General features: G+C 37.7%; 3 protein-coding genes across 4 annotated transcripts; 1 reads left to right on the plus strand and 2 right to left on the minus strand.

The window, feature by feature from the left end:
* Positions 1-478: 478 nt before the first annotated feature.
* LOC132286115 (uncharacterized) lies at positions 479-1,718 on the minus strand. The gene has a single exon (XM_059788378.1). It carries the CDS (start codon positions 1,541-1,543, stop codon positions 1,241-1,243), a length of 303 nt encoding a protein of 100 aa, XP_059644361.1. The 5' UTR covers positions 1,544-1,718; the 3' UTR covers positions 479-1,240.
* A 3,997-nt stretch (positions 1,719-5,715) lies between these two features.
* On the minus strand, positions 5,716-16,406 carry LOC132284865 (uncharacterized). 2 transcript variants are annotated; one of them, XM_059786999.1, is made up of 4 exons: positions 15,594-16,406; positions 15,339-15,488; positions 13,304-13,349; positions 5,716-5,981 (listed from the first exon to the last, which is right to left on the minus strand). In XM_059786999.1, exons 1-4 carry the CDS (start codon positions 15,981-15,983, stop codon positions 5,959-5,961), a joined length of 609 nt encoding a protein of 202 aa, XP_059642982.1. In that variant the 5' UTR covers positions 15,984-16,406; the 3' UTR covers positions 5,716-5,958. The 2 variants fall into 2 exon arrangements, with proteins under 2 accessions (XP_059642982.1, XP_059642980.1); XM_059786997.1 differs by lacking the exon at positions 5,716-5,981 and adding an exon at positions 7,673-11,039.
* Positions 16,400-19,556, plus strand: LOC132284866 (uncharacterized). The gene is made up of 3 exons (XM_059787000.1): positions 16,400-16,619; positions 16,782-16,939; positions 18,213-19,556. The coding sequence occupies exon 3, from the start codon at positions 18,230-18,232 to the stop codon at positions 19,025-19,027; it is 798 nt and encodes a 265-aa protein (XP_059642983.1). The 5' UTR covers positions 16,400-16,619; positions 16,782-16,939; positions 18,213-18,229; the 3' UTR covers positions 19,028-19,556.
* Positions 19,557-19,823: the final 267 nt, after the last annotated feature.

Below are 19,823 nucleotides of genomic sequence, written 5' to 3' on the forward strand. Positions count from 1 at the left end.
AAAGTTGACTAGGCCTATATATACAGCTTGGCAATCCCTAGAGATCAGCAATAATTCTCAGCCAAATATTCTCCTTTCCAACGCCTTCATATGATTGCTTTTTCCCCTTTTCATTCTCTTAATGTTACTTCAGCTGAAGCTGAATGTTTTAGGAAGGCTATCATTTGGGCTTATCACTTAAATATATCAACCTGTTGGTATGAAAGTGATTCATTGGCGGTTTTTAAGGCAATGATGATTCCAGATTCAAGTCCTGTAGCTATGGAAGCCATCAAATTTGATATTATTCAATCGCTTCGAGATTTTTCCTCGGTTCGAATTAGCCTTGTAGTTAGCCATGACAACGAGGTTGCTAACACAATTGGAAAATTATCTCGGAGTCATATCATGCAGGACTCTCTATTGCTTCCTTTCCCATGGGTATTCTCCTTCTTGTGGATCGCAACATGGCTAGTTATAGGAGTTTATCCTTTCTTTAATGTTGTTTTTCTTCAGTTGTTTGTTTATCGGGAAAATAATAATAATAATAATAATAATAATAAAAGCATATGCCAAAGCACAATATAATTTGAACCGACAAGGTGAGCTTTTCTAAATTAGAACCACCTGCGATCATCCTCTTTGATAAGGTTTGGATATAAAAATGGTAATTAATTAAGGTCATTTTAGTGTTCCAACTTATAATTCTCTTTAATGGCAGTCAAGTTTAATTTCATGTTCCTACCTAACATAAACTAAGGTACACATATTGTGGAACTTAAGCATTAATTCTTTTATATTTATACTTAATAGCATAAACTAAGATACACATATTGTGGAACTTGAGCAGTAATTATTTTACACCAACATTTTTTTTTTCAGCAACAACAATAATGATAATAAGAATAATAAAACTATATTTAACCGTTGTTTGAGAAAGTGGCAAAATTTTTCATACACTCTTCTCTGAACAAGTTGGCTCCCTCATCTCTCGTTACAAGTTTGCAACTCTCATATTCTCCACTCAATACTAGGGCTGCAACTTAGGCGGGCTAGCCCAGCCCAGCCCAACCCCAACCTAGAGTTTTTGAAATTTGGACATACAATTCACAAATCGGGTTTATGTTCGAGTTGGGTTTTGTCAAAACCTAAATATGTTCAGGTTGGACTCGGGCTCAACCCGAACACAACCCGAAACCCAAAATTAAATTTTTTTTTTTCCTTTCTCTTTCCTCTCCCTTTTCTCTCTCTCTCTCTCTCTCTATTCTTTCTCTTTCTCTTTCTCTCTCAGCCGCCATCCTCGCCACCGCCGCCGCTGATCCATCGCCATCGCCGCCATTGATCCACCGCCATTGTCCCTCGCCCTCAGCCGCTGATCCACCACCGCCATCATCCCTCGCCCTCCCTTACACTCGTCAAAGGTTGGTTCACCACCGCAAACCTCTTTAGCCTCCATCACCTTCTTCTCTATCATCTCCGTCAGTTGTTGCTCTCTCATCTGCGTCCCTTTGTACTTTGCCATTCCACCCATCCCTTTCACCGTCATACATGAACCCGATCTCATGCTTCACTTGCAAACAAAAATCTAATTTTTTGAACAATCTGAAGTGATATGCCGATATGGGTTTTGAACTTTCGATTCTTGGGTTTTGAACTTTTGATTCTTGCAGACAAATTTGAAATATATGGGTTTTGAACTTCTGATTCTTGTAGATTTTGTAGGTTGCAGAGAAAGAGAAAGAGAGAGAGAAGAATTTGGAGGCAATTTGGCTAAAATGATTTGCCCTAGAATTTTTTTGTTCTTTAATAATAATATAATCAAATATCTATAATATATATATATAATATATAATATATCATATATATATATATATATATATATATATTTCTGAAAAAATAAAATTATTTAAAAAAAAAAACTCAACCCATCACCCTGATCCGACCGGCCCGAAAATATTCGGGCTGAGTTTTGACCATAATCCATGTTGAGTACAATTCAGGCTAACCCAACCCAACCTGAGTTGGGTTGAGGTTGGGTTGGGACTAGGCTGGGTTGGGCCAGCCCAACATGCAGCCCTACTCAATACTCAATACTCAATCCTCAATCCTCAATCCTCAATACTCATTACAATTTATAGTCTCAATCCATCTGAAGATTCTACACTAAAAGAATTTGTAGAATCATTGAATTGGATTTTTCTAAATCAAATTCTGTAATTCTTTTACTTAAATTATTTTTTAGTTTTATTAATTTTTGTTTTCATAAAATTATAAATTTTGTTTGTGAGTTGCAACTATTTTTACTTATATAATTGAATATTAAACGAATTTTATTTAATCCTTATCTCTTGTATTTTTTATTGTCGTGTCCAAATAGAAAATAATATAATTAAATTTCCTGATACTTCTAGTTGTATCATGCAGTATCCAACGCGTGAAGTATCCATGCTTTCCTAGGAACCAACCAACCTGAAGCCTCGTCAATGGGAGGTCCAACAAGACTACAAAGCACAAGTTTTTTTTTTTTTTTTAAAAATGGAGTCCTGTGTTAAGAGAACTTACAAACGAAAACACTTTAGAATGGGAAAACTGTTAATGTCACGATAGAGCTGGAGAATTCCACAATTCGACCAAAGTTCATGAGTTGGTGAAGATACTAAGGGCTAGTTTCGTATGCAGAATGAATTGGAATGAAATAATAATGGAGGTGAGAATGGAATAAGAAGAGAATGGAATGGGAATGATGATTCTCATTCTATCGTTTGGTTTGCAAATATGGAATATGTAAAAATGGAACGCTCAATCTCGTTCATGTGTTTGGTTAGGGATGGCAATGGGGTGGGGTGGGGTGGGGTGGGGCGGGGATCTCATTCCCCATCCCCATCCCCATCCCCAGTCAAATTTTTTACCCCCATCCCCGCCCCCATACCCGTTTAAATTTCAACTCCCTCCCCTGTCCCCGCCCCTCCCCGCCACATTATCCCCCGTCCCCGCCCCGCATAACTTTTTAAAAATTCCAATTCACCATCAACAAAATCAACACAACTATAATATTTTTCAATTTAATAATTTAATAAAGCTTCAGCACAATTATAACAATTTAAAACATATCATTTCAACCCGATCAAACTTATAGCAAAACCACATGTAACATTTTTTGGAATAGTCTAGAAATTTTTAACATGATCAATCAAAACAAATAACATTCTTCCAACGACGACTATACTGCGAGGGAATAGATCTAGGGTTTCAGAAGTGAATATATTACATGTATAGTTATGTAATTTAATAATATTTTGTAACATGTAAGGGTAGTTTTGTAAAAATGCACTATAAATGGGGCGGGGAGGGGCGGAGTTACCCTCCCCCGGCCCCACCCCGCCCCGTCCCATCCCCAGCCGGGTTTTCAAATACAATCCCCATCCCCTTCCCATTTACATAAATGGATCCCCAAACCCGTCATAACAGGAGCGGGGTGGGGTGGGGACCCGCCGGGTATGGGGATTTTGCCATCCCTATGTTTGGTTGGACTAATATATAAGTTGGAATGTAATGAATTTATATTGTGTTTCTCTAAATTACATTTTATTATTAGTAAAAAAAAAAAATTAACTAAAAAAATTAACATCTGCAAAAACAAAACGGAGAAGAGATAATATAGAGAGAAAATAGACGAGATCAATAGAGAGACACATCGTCTCCATAACTACCAACATTCCCACCGCCACAACCACGACCATCACCACTATTCATTCCGATAAATAGTAGAGAAATAGACGCTTATGTTCTGCCAGATCATCACCGACACCGACAGAATGGACAACTCCAATGACCTGCAAGAGGCCAAATAACAAACCAAAAGCGTGCGTCCTCGATAAGACCCACTTCACAATGGTCGTGGACTCGCTGGAGCTCTCTACAAGAATAAACCCAGTTCAGAACGGTCGTGGATTCGCTGGAGCTCTCCACAAGAATCTAGCATAGCTCTGTAACTTCGTCGCCATTGTCAGAATGAATGTCGCCCTTGCCGACCATACAAAGTTAAGAGCATCACCACCCTTTATATTGAATTAATTATATAAAATATTAATTTTTAATAAAACCCAGTTGTCCGCCGGAAACACTGCCGTGTGGGTTTGTGATTTGTTAAAGGACACAAATTCAACTTTATTTTTTAACATTTTTTTTAATCTGTAGTTTTTAGGTAAGAATGAAATAATCATTCCTTTTGTCCGAAGGTTGAATGATTTTGATGGAACCACTCTCTAAAAATGGTAGGAAATGATGATTCCAACTTTAAAGGATGATTTTGATCCTTTCATTCCACTTTCTTTTATTCTATTCCACCGCACCAAACTAGCCCTAACTTCTTAGATGAACAAATCAACATCTACTAGAAAGAGTCGTCGTTCTAATGTGTTTTGACTGACCCATGCATCTTAAATATCTCATTGAAAAAGTAATTTTGAGCAAAACAAATGCACTTATAAATAATATCAAATGGTACTATTGATCCAACCATGTAGAGAAACAAGCCCCTTACTAAACACGCTCTAACGGGCAAATTCTACAATAAAATTCTATGAAGCACAATGCAAGTGCTGAATTAAAATATCACAAGTTTTTTTTGCTTTTACAATCCATAAGTTATTAGAAAACTGTAATCCAACCAACTAAAATTTTACCCTTGTGGCTTGCCATCTGTAGCGAGAATGTTGTTGCTACTAGCTACAACTTGACATAACCAACCAAACACTGTAACTCCTTAGTTGCAGAAGGCTTGGCTGTAACGACCCACTCCACCACATGGTATGATAATGTTCGCTTTGGGCCTGAGCCCGCACGGTTTTGCTCTTGGGTTTTACCCCAAAAGGCCTCACACCAATTGGAGATGACACACTTACATATAAGCACTTTACCTTTCCTCTACTCAGGTGGTGTGGGACTGTGCACCCATAGCTCGCCAGTGTGGTAGCCTGACAGTGTCTCTCGCACCCGCCCACGGCACACCCGCCCACAAGGTCATCACAATCCACCCTCCTTGGAGGCCCGACATCCCCGTCGGCACACTTCCGGCTGGGTCAGGCTCTGATACCATTTGTAACAGCCCACTTCACCACATGGTATGATATTGTCCGCTTTGGACCTGAGCCTGCACGGTTTTGCTCTTGGGCTTCACCCCAAAAGGCCTCACCAGATAAAAGAAATGCACCAATCTTCCTTTTCTACACCTCAGTGCAGTCCATCATCTCAAAATACTTTTCCATATCTTTAATCCACTTCTCAAAATCAAGTGGATCGGTAGCTCTAACAAATTCAACAGCCCCCAGTTTGCGGATATCTCTGATAAATCCAATCATAGGATTCGGCACATGAGGTGCATCCTCCAACTGAACATCGTCATGGTTAACACCACCACGACCAACACCTCCCTGACCTCTGCCTCTAGCAAGTCGTCCTCTGCCTCTTCCAGCTCCTGACATCCTATTTTTAGTAAAGAATGTCAATGATAAGTCTCACAAGTAATTTATACTTAAACTGGAGCATGGTAAGAGAACAATAATTCGTACAAGTATATGCTCCTATTCTTACTATCACTTCTCTTAGCCAGGTAATTCTTAACCTAGGCTCTGATACCAAACTGTCACACCCCAAATTTTAATACAAGAACTACTTGTCCTGCGTAAAAAAAAATCTAAGGTACAACTTTCATCAATTCTCAACAAACATCCTCCATAATAAAACTACGATGAATCCCGTCATTCAATTTAACAAACATGAGAGTCTGACAAATTTTACACAAATCCATAAATAGAGGTGCAATACCCTCTAGTAAAACAAAACATCTATGACCACTGAATCAACTCAATAAAGTTTCATAAAACATTAACTTTATTACAATAATCAGAATAAAGGAAAACCAAGCTAAAATAAATCAATGCGCAACGAGCTAAAATCCGTTCCCGTCACGTGTCACCATCACGTTCCTACTCTACGAGCACCTGAAATGTGATAATGGGGTGAGCTCACAAGCTCAACAAGAAATGCTAAACACAATCATCGTTCAGCAAGCTAACCTTACCTTGTATTCCCATATATATAAGCAACTCAATAAATTCATTAATTAAAGGTATATTCTAGTTAATTATAAACTCAATAAATAACCATCGTTTATTTTAAGTAAATTTGCATATCTCATCTGAGCCCCGGGCTCCCATCCAATAAAGTGGTGTGATTCGTATAGTCCCTGACTACCGAAAACACACGTGTGGCTGGATTGTACGTCTACTCCCCAGATGATCCCTGATCACGTCCACACAATAAGGGCTCATTAGACCCATGGTCATAATAAAAGGGTAGTGCACTCCCAATAGGCAGGTCCCTGACCATACCCAAAAGTCATCATAGGGTCAGTCCCTGATTACCCCTCCGACTAATCCAAATTCATCCATTAATTATTAATTATGATGAATTATGAAAGATATCATTAATTAATAATTTAAATTAATAGTTAATGCACCCAAATATCATTTTAATTTAAAAACAGAACCCTAATGATCCAACTAGTGAGAGTAGAAAATTTCTGGACATAGCCTAACATTAGATATAATACCCTGCAAAATTTCAGAATTTATCTCTTAATAGTTTTTCCATACTCTCCCTTTTAATGTTGAGAAATAATTTTTTTTTTAAGGTTTTATTTGGTAAACTTACCCAAATAACATTAAAAATCTGGATTTTTAACAAAACCAGATTCATTATACAAAAATATAATATTCTGGTATCTAACACAAATTTTGAAATATTTAAATATTTTTCCTTAATTTTCTAATGTAAAACTATAAAAAATAATAATAATAGTTAAGTATATTATTTCAACGCAATACAACAACACACTATTCCTCACTCAGTGTTGCCGAGAGTAGTTGAATCATAGAACCCAAAACAAATGAGTCTTCTACCCAAAATAGTTCTATGCAATAAAATTTAACACCTAAAATGGGTCTTCCACCAGTTTGAAGTTATTTTTTCCAGAACCTCAGCCAATAACCTCTAAATTGTGTTCCCAACCATGCACAACCAAGTACAAATCCACCTTGTTAAAAACAGGTCATACCCACATTCATGGGTTATTTATTGCTTAATTTATTTACACACGCATGTGAATTAATTTAATTTATTAACATACACGTGAATTAATTCATGAAACTAGTCTAAACACCATGATTTTTAATCCCAAAGTAATGATTTCCAAGACCCAGTTCTAGTACTAATCCACTGCCATATAACAACATACACACATGAATACCTCTTTGAGTGAAACTCTACAGGAATTTCATTCTTATAAATATATATCTACCTCATGAAGATTACATTACTTCAAATAGTCCACACATAAACGCACGCACTATATATAATTACAGTAGATCAGATTTGCCCTTAATCAAAACTTAAAGTTAAGATTATATGAAATTTTATATACACAAATACAAATATACTTAAAGGTTCATGTATCTTAATTGTAACCAAAGTAACTCTACAAATTACATACATGCATAGTCATTCTCAAACACGTAAATATGAGTACATTAATATATAAATCGTTATTATTACTATAAATTATAACAATGAAATAATCTAAATTTCATATTCAACCAATAACATTATTTGTAAGAAAGGTAAAGACTCTTAAGGTTACTTGATTAAATACAATATTTATGCAACCAATTTATAATGTATTCTTAATCATCATCACAGTGACTTGCAACAAGATATTAAAATATGTTAAAATATACATCTTTTTTAAGAAGTTACGAATATATATAGAACTACAATGCAAGATTAACTTGCCTGGGTAATTAACTCTTCCTTCCTACGCGAATTCCCACTTATCGTTCCTTCCCTCAGCTACTGCAGAAAGACACGACGTCAGATCACTCTCTCTGGATCTACGTCCTATCACGCTGTATCGTGCTAATATTATATATATATTTTTTAAAAAAATAATGTCCTCGCAGACTCAGAGAAACTGGCAGGGTCAGTCTTGGCAGAGAGGTAGACAAGATTGGCGAGCAGGGAAACGGCAGAGAGTTGGTGAAGGTGAGCAATCCACAACTTTAGTACCAGCCACACCTCATGATGCACAGCCATATCAGTTCAGCGGGCATTGCTACAATTGTCGTGAGCAAAGACATTTGGCTCGTAATTGTCCTAAGCCTCACAAGAATAACCAGCAGAAAGGTCAGGCACCACAGCAACAGGGAGGTGCAAGGGTTTATGCAGTTGTTCCAGATGGGAGACAGGATCGTGCACCACCAGCAGTGGAAGGTACACTTACTATTTATGGCAGTATAGTTAGAGTACTATTTGATTCAGGTTCTTCATATTATTTTATTGCACTATCATTTGTGGATACACTGGGATTAGAACCTGGACATATAAGTAATGCCTTATCTATTACAACTCCACTCGGGAGTGCGACGACACTTGATAGAATATGCCGTGCTTGCCCTGTTATAATTGGGGAGTTGGAGTATCCTATTGATTTAATAGTATTACGTATGAGAGAATTTGATGCTATACTGGGTATGGATTGGTTGGCTAGATATCATGCTCAGTTGGACTGCCATGAGAGGATTATTTTATTCTCAGTTCCGGGACAGTTACCTTCTCGATATAAGTGTGGGGAGTTTGAGGGCACCATGACTATGGGATTTCTGGCCCACATCGAGGTGGTTGAGCAATGCGTGACTATAGAGCAGTTGCCTACAGTGTCAGAGTATGTAGATGTGTTTCGGGATATTCCGGGTTTGCCTCCTAGGAGGGCAGTGGATTTCTGCATCGACCTCACTCCTGGTATTTCACCTATCTCTAGGGCACCCTACAGAATGGCGCCAGTTGAATTGAGTGAGTTGAAGAAGCAGACTCAAGAGTTGCAAGATCAGGGGTTTATTCGACCTAGCACATCACCTTGGGGAGCATCTGTTTTATTTGTCAAGAAGAAAGATGGGTCACTCCGCTTATGTGTTGACTACCGTGCGCTGAATAAGGTCACTATTAAGAATAAGTACCCATTGCCACACATTAATGATTTGTTTGATCAACTTAGAGGGGCGCAGTTGTTTTCTAAGATTGACTTAAGGACTGGATACCATCAACTAAGGATTAAGGAGGAGGATATTCCTTAGACTGCCTTCAGGACTCGTTATGGCCACTATGAGTTTTTAGTCATGCCTTTTGGGTTGACTAACGCTCCGGCAGCTTTTATGGATTTGATAAACCAAGTGTTTCGACCTTACTTGGATCAGTTTGTTGTAGTATTTGTTGATGACATCTTGATATATTCCAAGACTAAAGAGGAGCATGAGAGACACTTAAGCATTACACTTCAGACTTTGCGTGAGCATCAGCTCTATGCTAAGTTTAAGAAGTGTGACTTTTGGCAGGAGCAGATTCAGTTTTTGGGGCATGTGATCTCTAAGGATGGAGTTTCAGTAGATTCTGCCAAGGTGGAGGCTGTAATGAGTTGGAAACGGCCTACTACTGTCACTGAGATTCGTAGCTTCTTAGGACTGGCAGGATACTACAGGCGCTTTATTGAGGGTTTCTCCAAGATTGCTGCACCTTTAACCCGGTTGACTCGGAAGGATGTGAAGTTTGTTTGGGACCACCGCTGTGAGCAGGCGTTTGAGGAGCTGAAGACGAGATTGACATCAGCACCAGTTCTTACCATTCCTGCTAGTGGTGAGAGATTTTTGATCTACACAGATGCATCACATCAGGGTCTTGGCTGTGTATTAATGCAAGATGATAAGGTGGTAGCGTATGCCTCTAGGCAGCTTAAGCCACATGAGCATTGTGATGACCTTGTGGACGGGTGTGCCGTGCGCGGGTGCGAGACACACTGTCAGGCTACCACACTGGCGAGCTACAGGTGCACAATCCTACATCACCTGGGTAGAGGAAAGGTGAAGTGCTTATATATAAGTGTGTCACCTCCAATTCGTATGAAGCCTTTTGGGGTGAAGCCCAAGAATAAAACCGTGCGGACTCAGGCCCAAAGCGGATAATATCATACCATGTGGTGGAGTGGGTCGTTACAAATGGTATCAAAGCCTGACCCAGCCGGAAGTGTGCCGATGGGGACGTCGGGCCTCCAAGGGGGGTGGATTGTGATGACCTTGTGGGCGGGTGTGCCGTGGGCGGGTGCGAGGACACTGTCAGGCTACCACACTGGCGAGCTATGGGTGCACACTCCCACATCGCCTGAGTAGAGGAAAGGTGAAGTGCTAATATGTAAGTGTGTCATCTCTAATTGGTATGAGGCCTTTTGGGGTAAAACCCAAGAGCAAAACCGTGCGGGCTCAGGCCCAAAGCGGACAATATCATACCATGTGGTAGAGTGGGTCGTTACAAATGGTATCAGAGCCTGACCCAGCCGGAAGTGTGCTGTCGGGCCTCCAAGGGGGGTGGATTGTGATGACCTTGTGGGCAGGTGTGCCGTGGGCGGGTGCGAGAGACATTGTCAGGCTACCACACTAGCGAGTTACGGGTGCACAGTCCCACATCGCCTGGGTAGAGGAAAGGTGAAGTGCTTATATGTAAGTGTGTCATCTCCAATTGGTATGAGGCCTTTTGGGGTGAAGCGCAAGAGCAAAATCGTGCGGGCTCAGGCCAAAAGCGGACAATATCATATCATGTGGTGGAGTGGGTCATTACAAATGGTATCAGAGCCTGACCCAGCCGAAAATGTGGTGACGGGGACGTCGGGCCTCCAAGCGGGGTGGATTGTGATGACCTTGTGGGCGGGTGTGCCGTGGGCGGGTGCGAGAGACACTGTCAGGCTACTACACTGGCGAGCTACAGGTGCACAATCCCACATCGCCTGGGTAGAGGAAAGGTGAAGTGCTTATATATAAATGTGTCACCTCCAATTGGTATGAGGCCTTTTGGGGTGAAGCCCAAGAACAAAACCGTGCGGGCTCAGGCCCAAAGCGGACAATATCATATTATGTGGTGGAGTGGGTCGTTACACTGGCTGCTACGAAAAGCAGGATTCCCTGTCATGAACAAACACAATTGTTTTTGTCAATATACAAGCAAATGAGATAAATAACCTAAAAAAAACTGAACATCTCCTTAACCTTCTTAATGGCCATAGTATCTCATTTTCCGAAAGATGACAACAATACCAAACCACTGAATAGGAATTGGAACATCATCCGACAAGTTATGTTAACCAGTTCAAGAACGTTTGCCAGGTGTGAGTATGTATGGATATATCAAATTTTCAAGCATCCACGTGGAAACTACTAGATAATTTTCATATAGACATATTTCAATTGCTGTAAAGCTATAATATAATAAAATTGAATCATTGGAGATACTTTGAGGTGCTTAACCAACCAAAAGTGTGGGGACACATTTTCATAACCATAGCCGAGTATTGTGGATCTGCCACAGGTACTTCACCCATTTTGAAGCCTGTGTGACATTGGTGGTGGCGAAGACAACGAAAAAAAAAAAAAGGCAAATCGCATAAAACACCCTAAGCTACATGATTGTTGCAAGAGTGCCCCTGTCGGGATGGGCAATCTGAATCTAACAGCTAAAAAGCTCATGTATTCACACGCACATAAAGTGAAACACTTTTACCAAAACATACCATTTCCAAAACCCATTTTTCCCATTTGCATTTAAGCCACTTCTACCCACCCTTTGCAATTTGTTTGGACAATCTACCTAAATAACCCAATACAGCTCTAGAATAACAGGTAGTTAACACATAGGGTTCCTTTCACGATGACCAACCAAACAATAAGATCCAACTGCTGCCGCATACAATGGTTTTGTTCCATATGCCCTACGCACAAGTGAAATAAATCAAGTTTCAATTGTAGAAATAAAGCTCCACTAAAGGTCTTCAGATATTGTTCTTATCTTGAGCAAGCCCAGTAAATCAATAAATACGGTTGTTAAAAAAAAAAAAGGCAAATCGCATAAAACACCCTAAGCTACATGATTGTTGCAAGAGTGCCCCCTCTGACAGACGGTTGTTCTGAATCTAACAGCGAAAAAGCTCATGTATTCACATGCACATAAAGTGAAACACTTTTACCAAAACAAACCATTTCCAAAACCCATTTTTCCCATTTGCATTTAAGCCACTCCTACCCACCCCTTGCAATTTGTTTGGACAATCTACTAAATAACCCAATATAGCTCTAGAATAACAGGTAGTTAACACAGAGGGTTCCTTTCATGATGACACCAACCAAACACTAAGATCCAACTGCTGCCGCACACAATGGTTATGCACAAGTGAAATAAATCAAGTGTTAATTGCAGAAAAAAAGCTCCACCAAAGGTCTTCAGATCTTGTTCGTCTTGAGCAAGCCCAGTAAATCAATAAATACAGTTGTTAAAATAAAATAAAAATAAAAATAAAAACAAACTAGCACATGCAATTGTTTAAATTAAAGACCAGGAACTGAAGAAACAGAGGAGAGCATAAGTTAATTTCTTACTAAATTGTTTATTATGCCAAGCGAATAACGCAAACAGTTTTGTTGCTCATACTTGACATTATTCACTCCACCACAAATTGACAAAAGAATTGTTGTTCCTTGTGTACGCTTGTTGCATAGAAGAGAAAAGATATCAACAGACTTTGTAGAAGTAGGGGTGCAAAAGGTTCACTTCCGGGCAGTTTGGAAGTATTAACAGTTCCACAAAAACTGGAACCAAACCAATCCATGAGCAATTGGTTTGGTTCCACGGTTCTAGTCCTAAAGTGTGAGTGATTCATAAGATTTGAGATTCGGGATTTTTTTTTTATATCAGATTTTATTAAGCCACCAAACAATCCAACAATATCCCAGCACCATGCTTAGCAGATCATAAATCAACTAAACATAATAGTACCCCCCATCAAATAAACTAGAAGACCTTCCACCGTCCATTTTGTATCGATAAACATTCCCCTAAGCTGGGTGGACAATGTCGTAAAAACAAAAGGTCAAGAGACAAGAATCGTTGAGCAGATGTGTTCAATGACAAATCTCACAATACCTGCCCATCTGAAGCTGAGAGTAAATTCATAATCACGAAGAAAATAGGAAAGCATGATATATCAAATTGAACTCTAAAAAATATAATAGAATTCCAAAATCAAAATAATAATGCTTTAGAGACAGCGGTAAACTACAAACAATGGTAGATATCTTGGAGTAAAATAGTTCCACAAAAACTATATATATATTAGATAAAGAGAACTTCTTTATCAGTGTTGAATTGAAATTAAAGAAATCTCAGTGATAGATACCTCGAGAGCTGCGATAGGATATCGTCTTCGGAAAATATTCCAATTTCTGCATCCAAAATAATTAAAATTTTAGTTAAATTCTAAAGAAAAAGGAACTTCAAAAAAGGGGGGGGGGGGGGGGGGGGTAAAAAGACTTGATGCTAAAATTGGCTGCAGACTGACCGATACAAAACAAGAAACAATGATGACATAGAACAGAACTATACACTCTGAATAGTGTAGCCTAAGACTCAATTAATCATAGGCCTAGCCGCTCAGGTTAAGGAAAGAAAAAGGTAGAAACAAAAGTTGTATGGCTTGTTAATCAAAAGGGGCTACAAATTGCTTGGTATAGAAAGTTTAATGGCTGGGACTAAAATAAATAGTTGCCAGAAATATTAAACAGCATATACTTCTTTTCTTTTCTTTTCTTTTTTGAAAGATCAGCTAATATATCATTGTTTCAAGTATTAAATTAAAGTTGAAAGGGAAAGAAGAAGATGAAACTAGGAATCTCACAAAGAATTCCTTTACACTCAACCCTTAAAGTCAAAAACAGAAATTAGCAGAGCATCATTCTCTCAACTTTAATTCAACTAAAGAAGAGAAATCAAAAAAACATAGACATGACCTGTTGTAGTGCTACTATTTCTACTAGGACAAAGATTCCATAAAACAAATTTTGACCATCAAGACTAATCTAAATGCACCATATAGTGACCTAATCAAATGAAAATAATTAGATCTATGCACTGCCCAGTAAAGCCAACACCCAAAAAAATTAAAAATAAAGAGAATAACCTCAGGCTACTAAATATAAGAAAACATGAAAATGCAAATAGATTTGAAGTCAACACAATAACTCTACAAGTCAAATACTAGCCTCAAAGGCCCAACCACTTCTTTGAAGGAATCCCCTTGTAAAAAGAAATAACTGGAAAATGTTTCTCATTTCTCTCTTAAGATTGAGAGAAGAAATCAAATATAGTTATAATTTATTTCGAACTCTAAAAGCTTTTAAAAACTACCATAGGGTTGTTGTATTAGATAAAGAGCCGTAAAATAAAAGAAATGGAGCGGACTTGTGGTAGAACATCCATTAGTAGCACTACTTCAATTCACGGGGTTTAATTCTTTTGTCAAGAGTTCTTTCACAAGAAAGAAAAAATAAAGAAAAGAAAAGAAAAGAAAAGAGCAAGTTTAAGAAATCTTGGATCAACTACATGGGTCAACTGAAACAAGTATTGACCAGCCCGCTAGAGTTGCATGATTTAGTTTGCTTCAATTAAAAAAGGTCGATATCCTGCATGATTAATTTGAACCATTTGAATCGAAGCCTAAATCAAACCAAATTTTGATTCAACACTAACTTAGGCATATAAAGACTTTTATGCTGTACGGAAAAATTAAAAATAAATATAATAAATGAGCAAAATATTAAATACTTTGATTTAGTGAAAAATAGAGGAATAAAAGAAACTCATCATTCATTCTGTTCATTAGCCATATAGCTTATATAACATTTGAAATTATAGATTTTTCAGGATGCTAATCAGCCAGAATTTCAAGAACATTGTTGCATCGAGATTAGTAGGTATGCTAACCCTTCTGCAATTTAATGAAAAAGTCGAATGAGCAGTTTAAAAAAGGTTAAAAAATAAAGCATCACTTTGTTCATTAGGTGAAACATTCATTGTTCTGAGATTAATCAGGTTATACATGGGAATTTCTGTTTTGACAAGATTGGAAAGTTTGCTTTCTCTTCTTTTCTTGTACTTTTTTTCCTTCTTTTTTTTTTTCAATAACAAAAAATAATAACGGACAATTGAGCGAATAATTCCTTCTATTTCCTATTGGACTCCCCGATGCAAGGATAAGAAACACATTTGACAATTAAGTATTAGCCATTGATATGGCACAACTACATACTCGTTCCTTTTCTATCATGGAATCTATATAGTGTTTATGGTAAACATGTATATGCAAGCAAGCAAGGGATGCTATGATGAGATGATATATATATATGAAAATTAAAGTAAATTAATGGTGTTTATACCTCATCCTCTGGCCGGAAATAGGAAGTTGCACCAGACACAACAACGATTTCGTAGCCCTTACGCTTTACCGTGATCTCAGCTATGCAATTTGGATTGGTGCAATCATAGTGCATCTTGGTCCAAGATGAACAACCTACTCGTTCCTGTCCCTATAATATACAAAACACAAATTAAAGAATATATATATATCGAGAGAGATGGGGAGACGATGATAAGATAAAATGATCTAATGAATTTTGTTTCTAATAACGTACTATGATTGAGGCATCTTGTATGACGGCAATCTTTGAGCATTTGGGCATGCGGTTGCCACAAGAGTCGCACATGAGACTCATCGGAAGTTCGGTTATCATTAGGCACTGATTGGGACCAATCCTTTCATTAGGTCGATGGGTAATCTTCTGTCTGCGTTTCGTCCCAATAGTCGCTAACAAAACCTCCCTCTCCCTCCTCTCCATCTCCCTCTCCCTCCTCTCGATCTCCATCTCCATCTCTGTGCGTTGCGTCCCCATATTTGCTAACCTCTCCCTCTCCCTCTCCCTCTCCCTCTCCATCTCCTTCTCTGTGCGTTGCGTACCCATATTCGCTAACCTCTGCCTCTCCCTCTCCCTCTCCCTCCTCTCCGTCTCCATCTCCATCTCCATCTCTGTGCGTTGCGTCTTAGATTAGATTTGCCCCCTCGCTCGCTGCGTATTTATTCCTTGCTCCATTCAATCCCCTAATATATCGCGTAAATTATACAACCTTTGTCGGTGGATGTTAAATTTGGGCCTAGAACGGGTTCGGTTTTCTGCCCAAAGTGTGTAAGGGCCGAGGGACTAAGGCCCTGCTTGGAATGGATTTATGAAAACTGTTTTCTATTTTTATAGTATCAAAATTTTGAAAACTGCAAAAAAGGTCTGCTTGGATCTGTTTTATGAAAACCTGAGATAACAAAGTTGAGGTTTTCAGAGAACAACAATTTGTTGTTTTCAGAGTTTTGGGAACACTGAGATGCAAAATTGAAAACACGGAGAACTGAACGGGCTACTTAAAAGTACGGACAAAACTGTGTAATGTGTAAAACTCTCGCTCGTTTATAATACCGTCCACATATATCTCTGCGCAACCTCTACAGCTCTCTCTTTCTTTAACAATAACAACAATTTTCTCACATCAGATTTCCAACCCTCATATTTTGGTCATCTTTTTCTAGATTCTCCTCCTCTTTTAAGAGCCATCTCTCAGATTTCTTCAAGCCAGATCTGCACTTCTTTCCTCACAATCGTCTCTCTGTTCAGGTAGAACTTTCTAACCCTCAAATTTCTTTAATCCATACAAGATCTGCGATTTTTCTCATAATCGTTTATGATCTTATCAATTGTTAGAATTTTTTTCGATTTCTCTCACAATCGTTTTCTCTCTCTCTTCAATCCCTGCTGGGAATCTCATGGCTGCTTCAGTTGCAGGATCGGCCGCCGTCGCCTTCAAATCTGCCGGAGTTGCAGAGAAATCAGGACTTTCCGGCAATGCTCTTTCATTTCCGGACGCACTGGGTCGATTAAGCTCCCAAATCACATCAACTTGGATTGCAGATCGAGGAGATCGTTTGCTTCCTCCGGTATAACTTCTGTTTCCTTTTTAAGCTTTTGATGCTCACACGATCACATCTAAATTTGTGACCTGTTTATGTATATTTATATGAATGTGCATGTTTACAAATGTGAAAAGCATGAACAATTTGAGTTGGATATTCCATAGAATTTAAATTTGTTCTTTGTGATTTCCACACAGTTTTAATATCTTTAGAAATTAATTTCTATCATCTGATCTGGGTATAGTCTCTTTTTATTTTTTGATGATGATTTTGAGTGCTTGTTAGATTTTCTTAGGATTTTGAGTACTTGTTAGATCCTCTCTGTTACTTCAGTTGTTATGCTGCATCAGAGCAAAGAAATAGAACCCCACAAAATATTTTATTAATGTTTCACCAAAAAGAACAGACATGTTACCTTTGGTAGACTAATGTTGAATCTGCCAAATAAAAAAAAAATAAATAAATAAAAAAAATAAAAATAAAAATAAAAATAAAAAATACACCTGGAGAATGATAAATAAATAAATAAAGACAAAGTACAATTAAGAGTATGTTGCCCTGAATGTGAATGTTCTTCCAATTGAAGGGATGGAATTATCATAATAACACAAACAAGGGGCTAAAAACCGGCATCTAAACTATGGGTTGAGGCAGCATAAGTTTTTTTTTTTTTTATCCAAGTAAAGACTTGGAATTCTCAGAGGTCCCTGTCATTGGACTCATTGAACCTGCAGTAAGAAGGTCTTTGTGCTGCAAACCTCATTCATCTCACGTGAATCCAATCCTTTAATATTAATCCTCAACCAAATAAGGACACAAGATTATTTCGTAATTGTCCTCCACCAAGAACAGGCAGTGGATTGCTTTACTTCAATGTCCATACTTAAAACAGACCTAATACTTATTTAAAAAAAAAAAAAAAAAGAAAAAAAAAAAAAAAGAAAAAACCTAAATGCTCATTCTGGCTGCGATAAATGCTCATTCTGGCTGCGGAGAGCTATAACACAAAAGGTTTTCTTCTTTGACATTGCAATTTCTGTTACTTTGTGAAAGGACCGTGAATCATATAATACTAAGTTACTAACAGATTATTTTATTTAAAGATTCTACTCTATCACTTATATTTTAACTGAATAAAGATATACTCAAGAGGGTGTCATTAGCTTCTAAGTTATATTGACTCCTTTCATTGCTGAAAAAGGGTTTACAAAAAACAATTTTATATTTTGGGAGTTAAAAAAAAACTATTCTTCCATTTTTTAGTTTAATTATAGCACATCAACTTTGTTTTGTCTAGGTTTTTGGAAAATCAAGATGGACATAGATTGGAGTGACACATCGTCTTCATTGTTTAGTGATTCTGATGAAGATTTTGATGACCTTGTAGATTGCATGTATTTGAATTTGATGCAGGAGAATGAAGATTCATTTAAATCCAAGGTACCAAAGAGAACTTCAGGGTTAACAAGTCATGAGTATGTTCAGGAATTGTTGAATGACCATGCCAGTCGATGTTTTGATTTATTACGAATGGATAGAGAAGTCTTTCTGAAATTATGTCGAATATTGAGAGAACATAAATTGTTGGAAGACACACATACAATTTCAATTTTGGAGTCAGTGGCAATGTTTCTGTTCATTATAGGACATAATATTCGTCATGTAGTGGTAGCTGAACGATTTCAACATTCTGGCGAAACAGTTTCTAGACATTTTAAGCGGGTATTGAGAGCAATATGTCACCTTGGGAAATTCCTCATACGTTCACCACAAAGCAATGATGTGCCTTCTCATATACTTCATAATCCTAAATACTATCCTTGGTTTAAGAATTGCATTGGAGCAATTGATAGAACACATATAAGTGTTTTTGCACCTGTCAGCAAACAAACTCCTTATAGAGGAAAAAAGTCTATAGTGACACAAAATGTTATGTGTGTTTGCTCATTTGATATGCTATTTACTTTCGTTTACGCGGGTTGGGAGGGAACGGCAAATGACTCAAGAGTTTTTATTGATGCAATTACTAGAGCTGTTGCACGATTCCCGATACCACCTGATGGTATTACTATTACTTTTGTCAATTTAATATTAATAATAGCATGCTACTAACCCTAATAAAATTTAAATAATTTTTTGCAAGGAAATACCATGTAGTTGATTCTGGTTACCCATGCACAAAAGGATTTCTGCCTCCGTATCGTGGTCAAAGATATCATCTACAAGATTATAGGGGTAACATTCGGCAACCGCGTGGTGCAAAAGAATTGCTTAACTATCAGCATTCATCGCTTCGCAATGTCATTGAACGTTGTTTTGGAGTACTAAAGGCTCGTTTTCCCATTTTAAAGCTTATGCCTTGCTATAAGTTGGTTAGACAACGACTCATAATAACTGCTTGTTGCACGATTCACAATTTCATTCGTCAAAATATAATAGATGATCGTTTTTTTATGGAGTATGGGGAAGAAGATGTTAATGTCACTGATGGGGGGAATGGTAACAGTAGTAATGCTGGTGTATTAAATGCACTTAATTTATCTGACGATGGTGCAACACAAATGGGAGCCTTTAGAACTCATCTGACAAATCAAATGTGGGCATCATTCATAGGCAATGGTTCATGAAGTTATTTTTATAATTCTCCAATGTTTTGCTTTGATTACCTATTTGTGTAATTCTCTAATATTCTGTTTTGGCTATGTATGACTAAAATTAATGTTTGTACAACTAAAAGTGCATATGACACTTTGAAGTAATTAATGTAACTCTTTTATTGTATTTCAATTTAGTCAAATTTTAATTAAACTTGATATATTATATTTGTGCAACTTTTATTAAATATACTTGCTAAAATGAATTCACCTCCAACACTTATATATATATATATATATATATTTACATTAAT

The sequence above is a fragment of the Cornus florida genome, unplaced genomic scaffold (assembly GCF_030987335.1).
Source record: "Cornus florida cultivar Cherokee Brave unplaced genomic scaffold, ASM3098733v1 CherokeeBrave_3.0.0_Hap2_Chr11, whole genome shotgun sequence".
NCBI classification, from domain to species: domain Eukaryota; kingdom Viridiplantae; phylum Streptophyta; class Magnoliopsida; order Cornales; family Cornaceae; genus Cornus; species Cornus florida.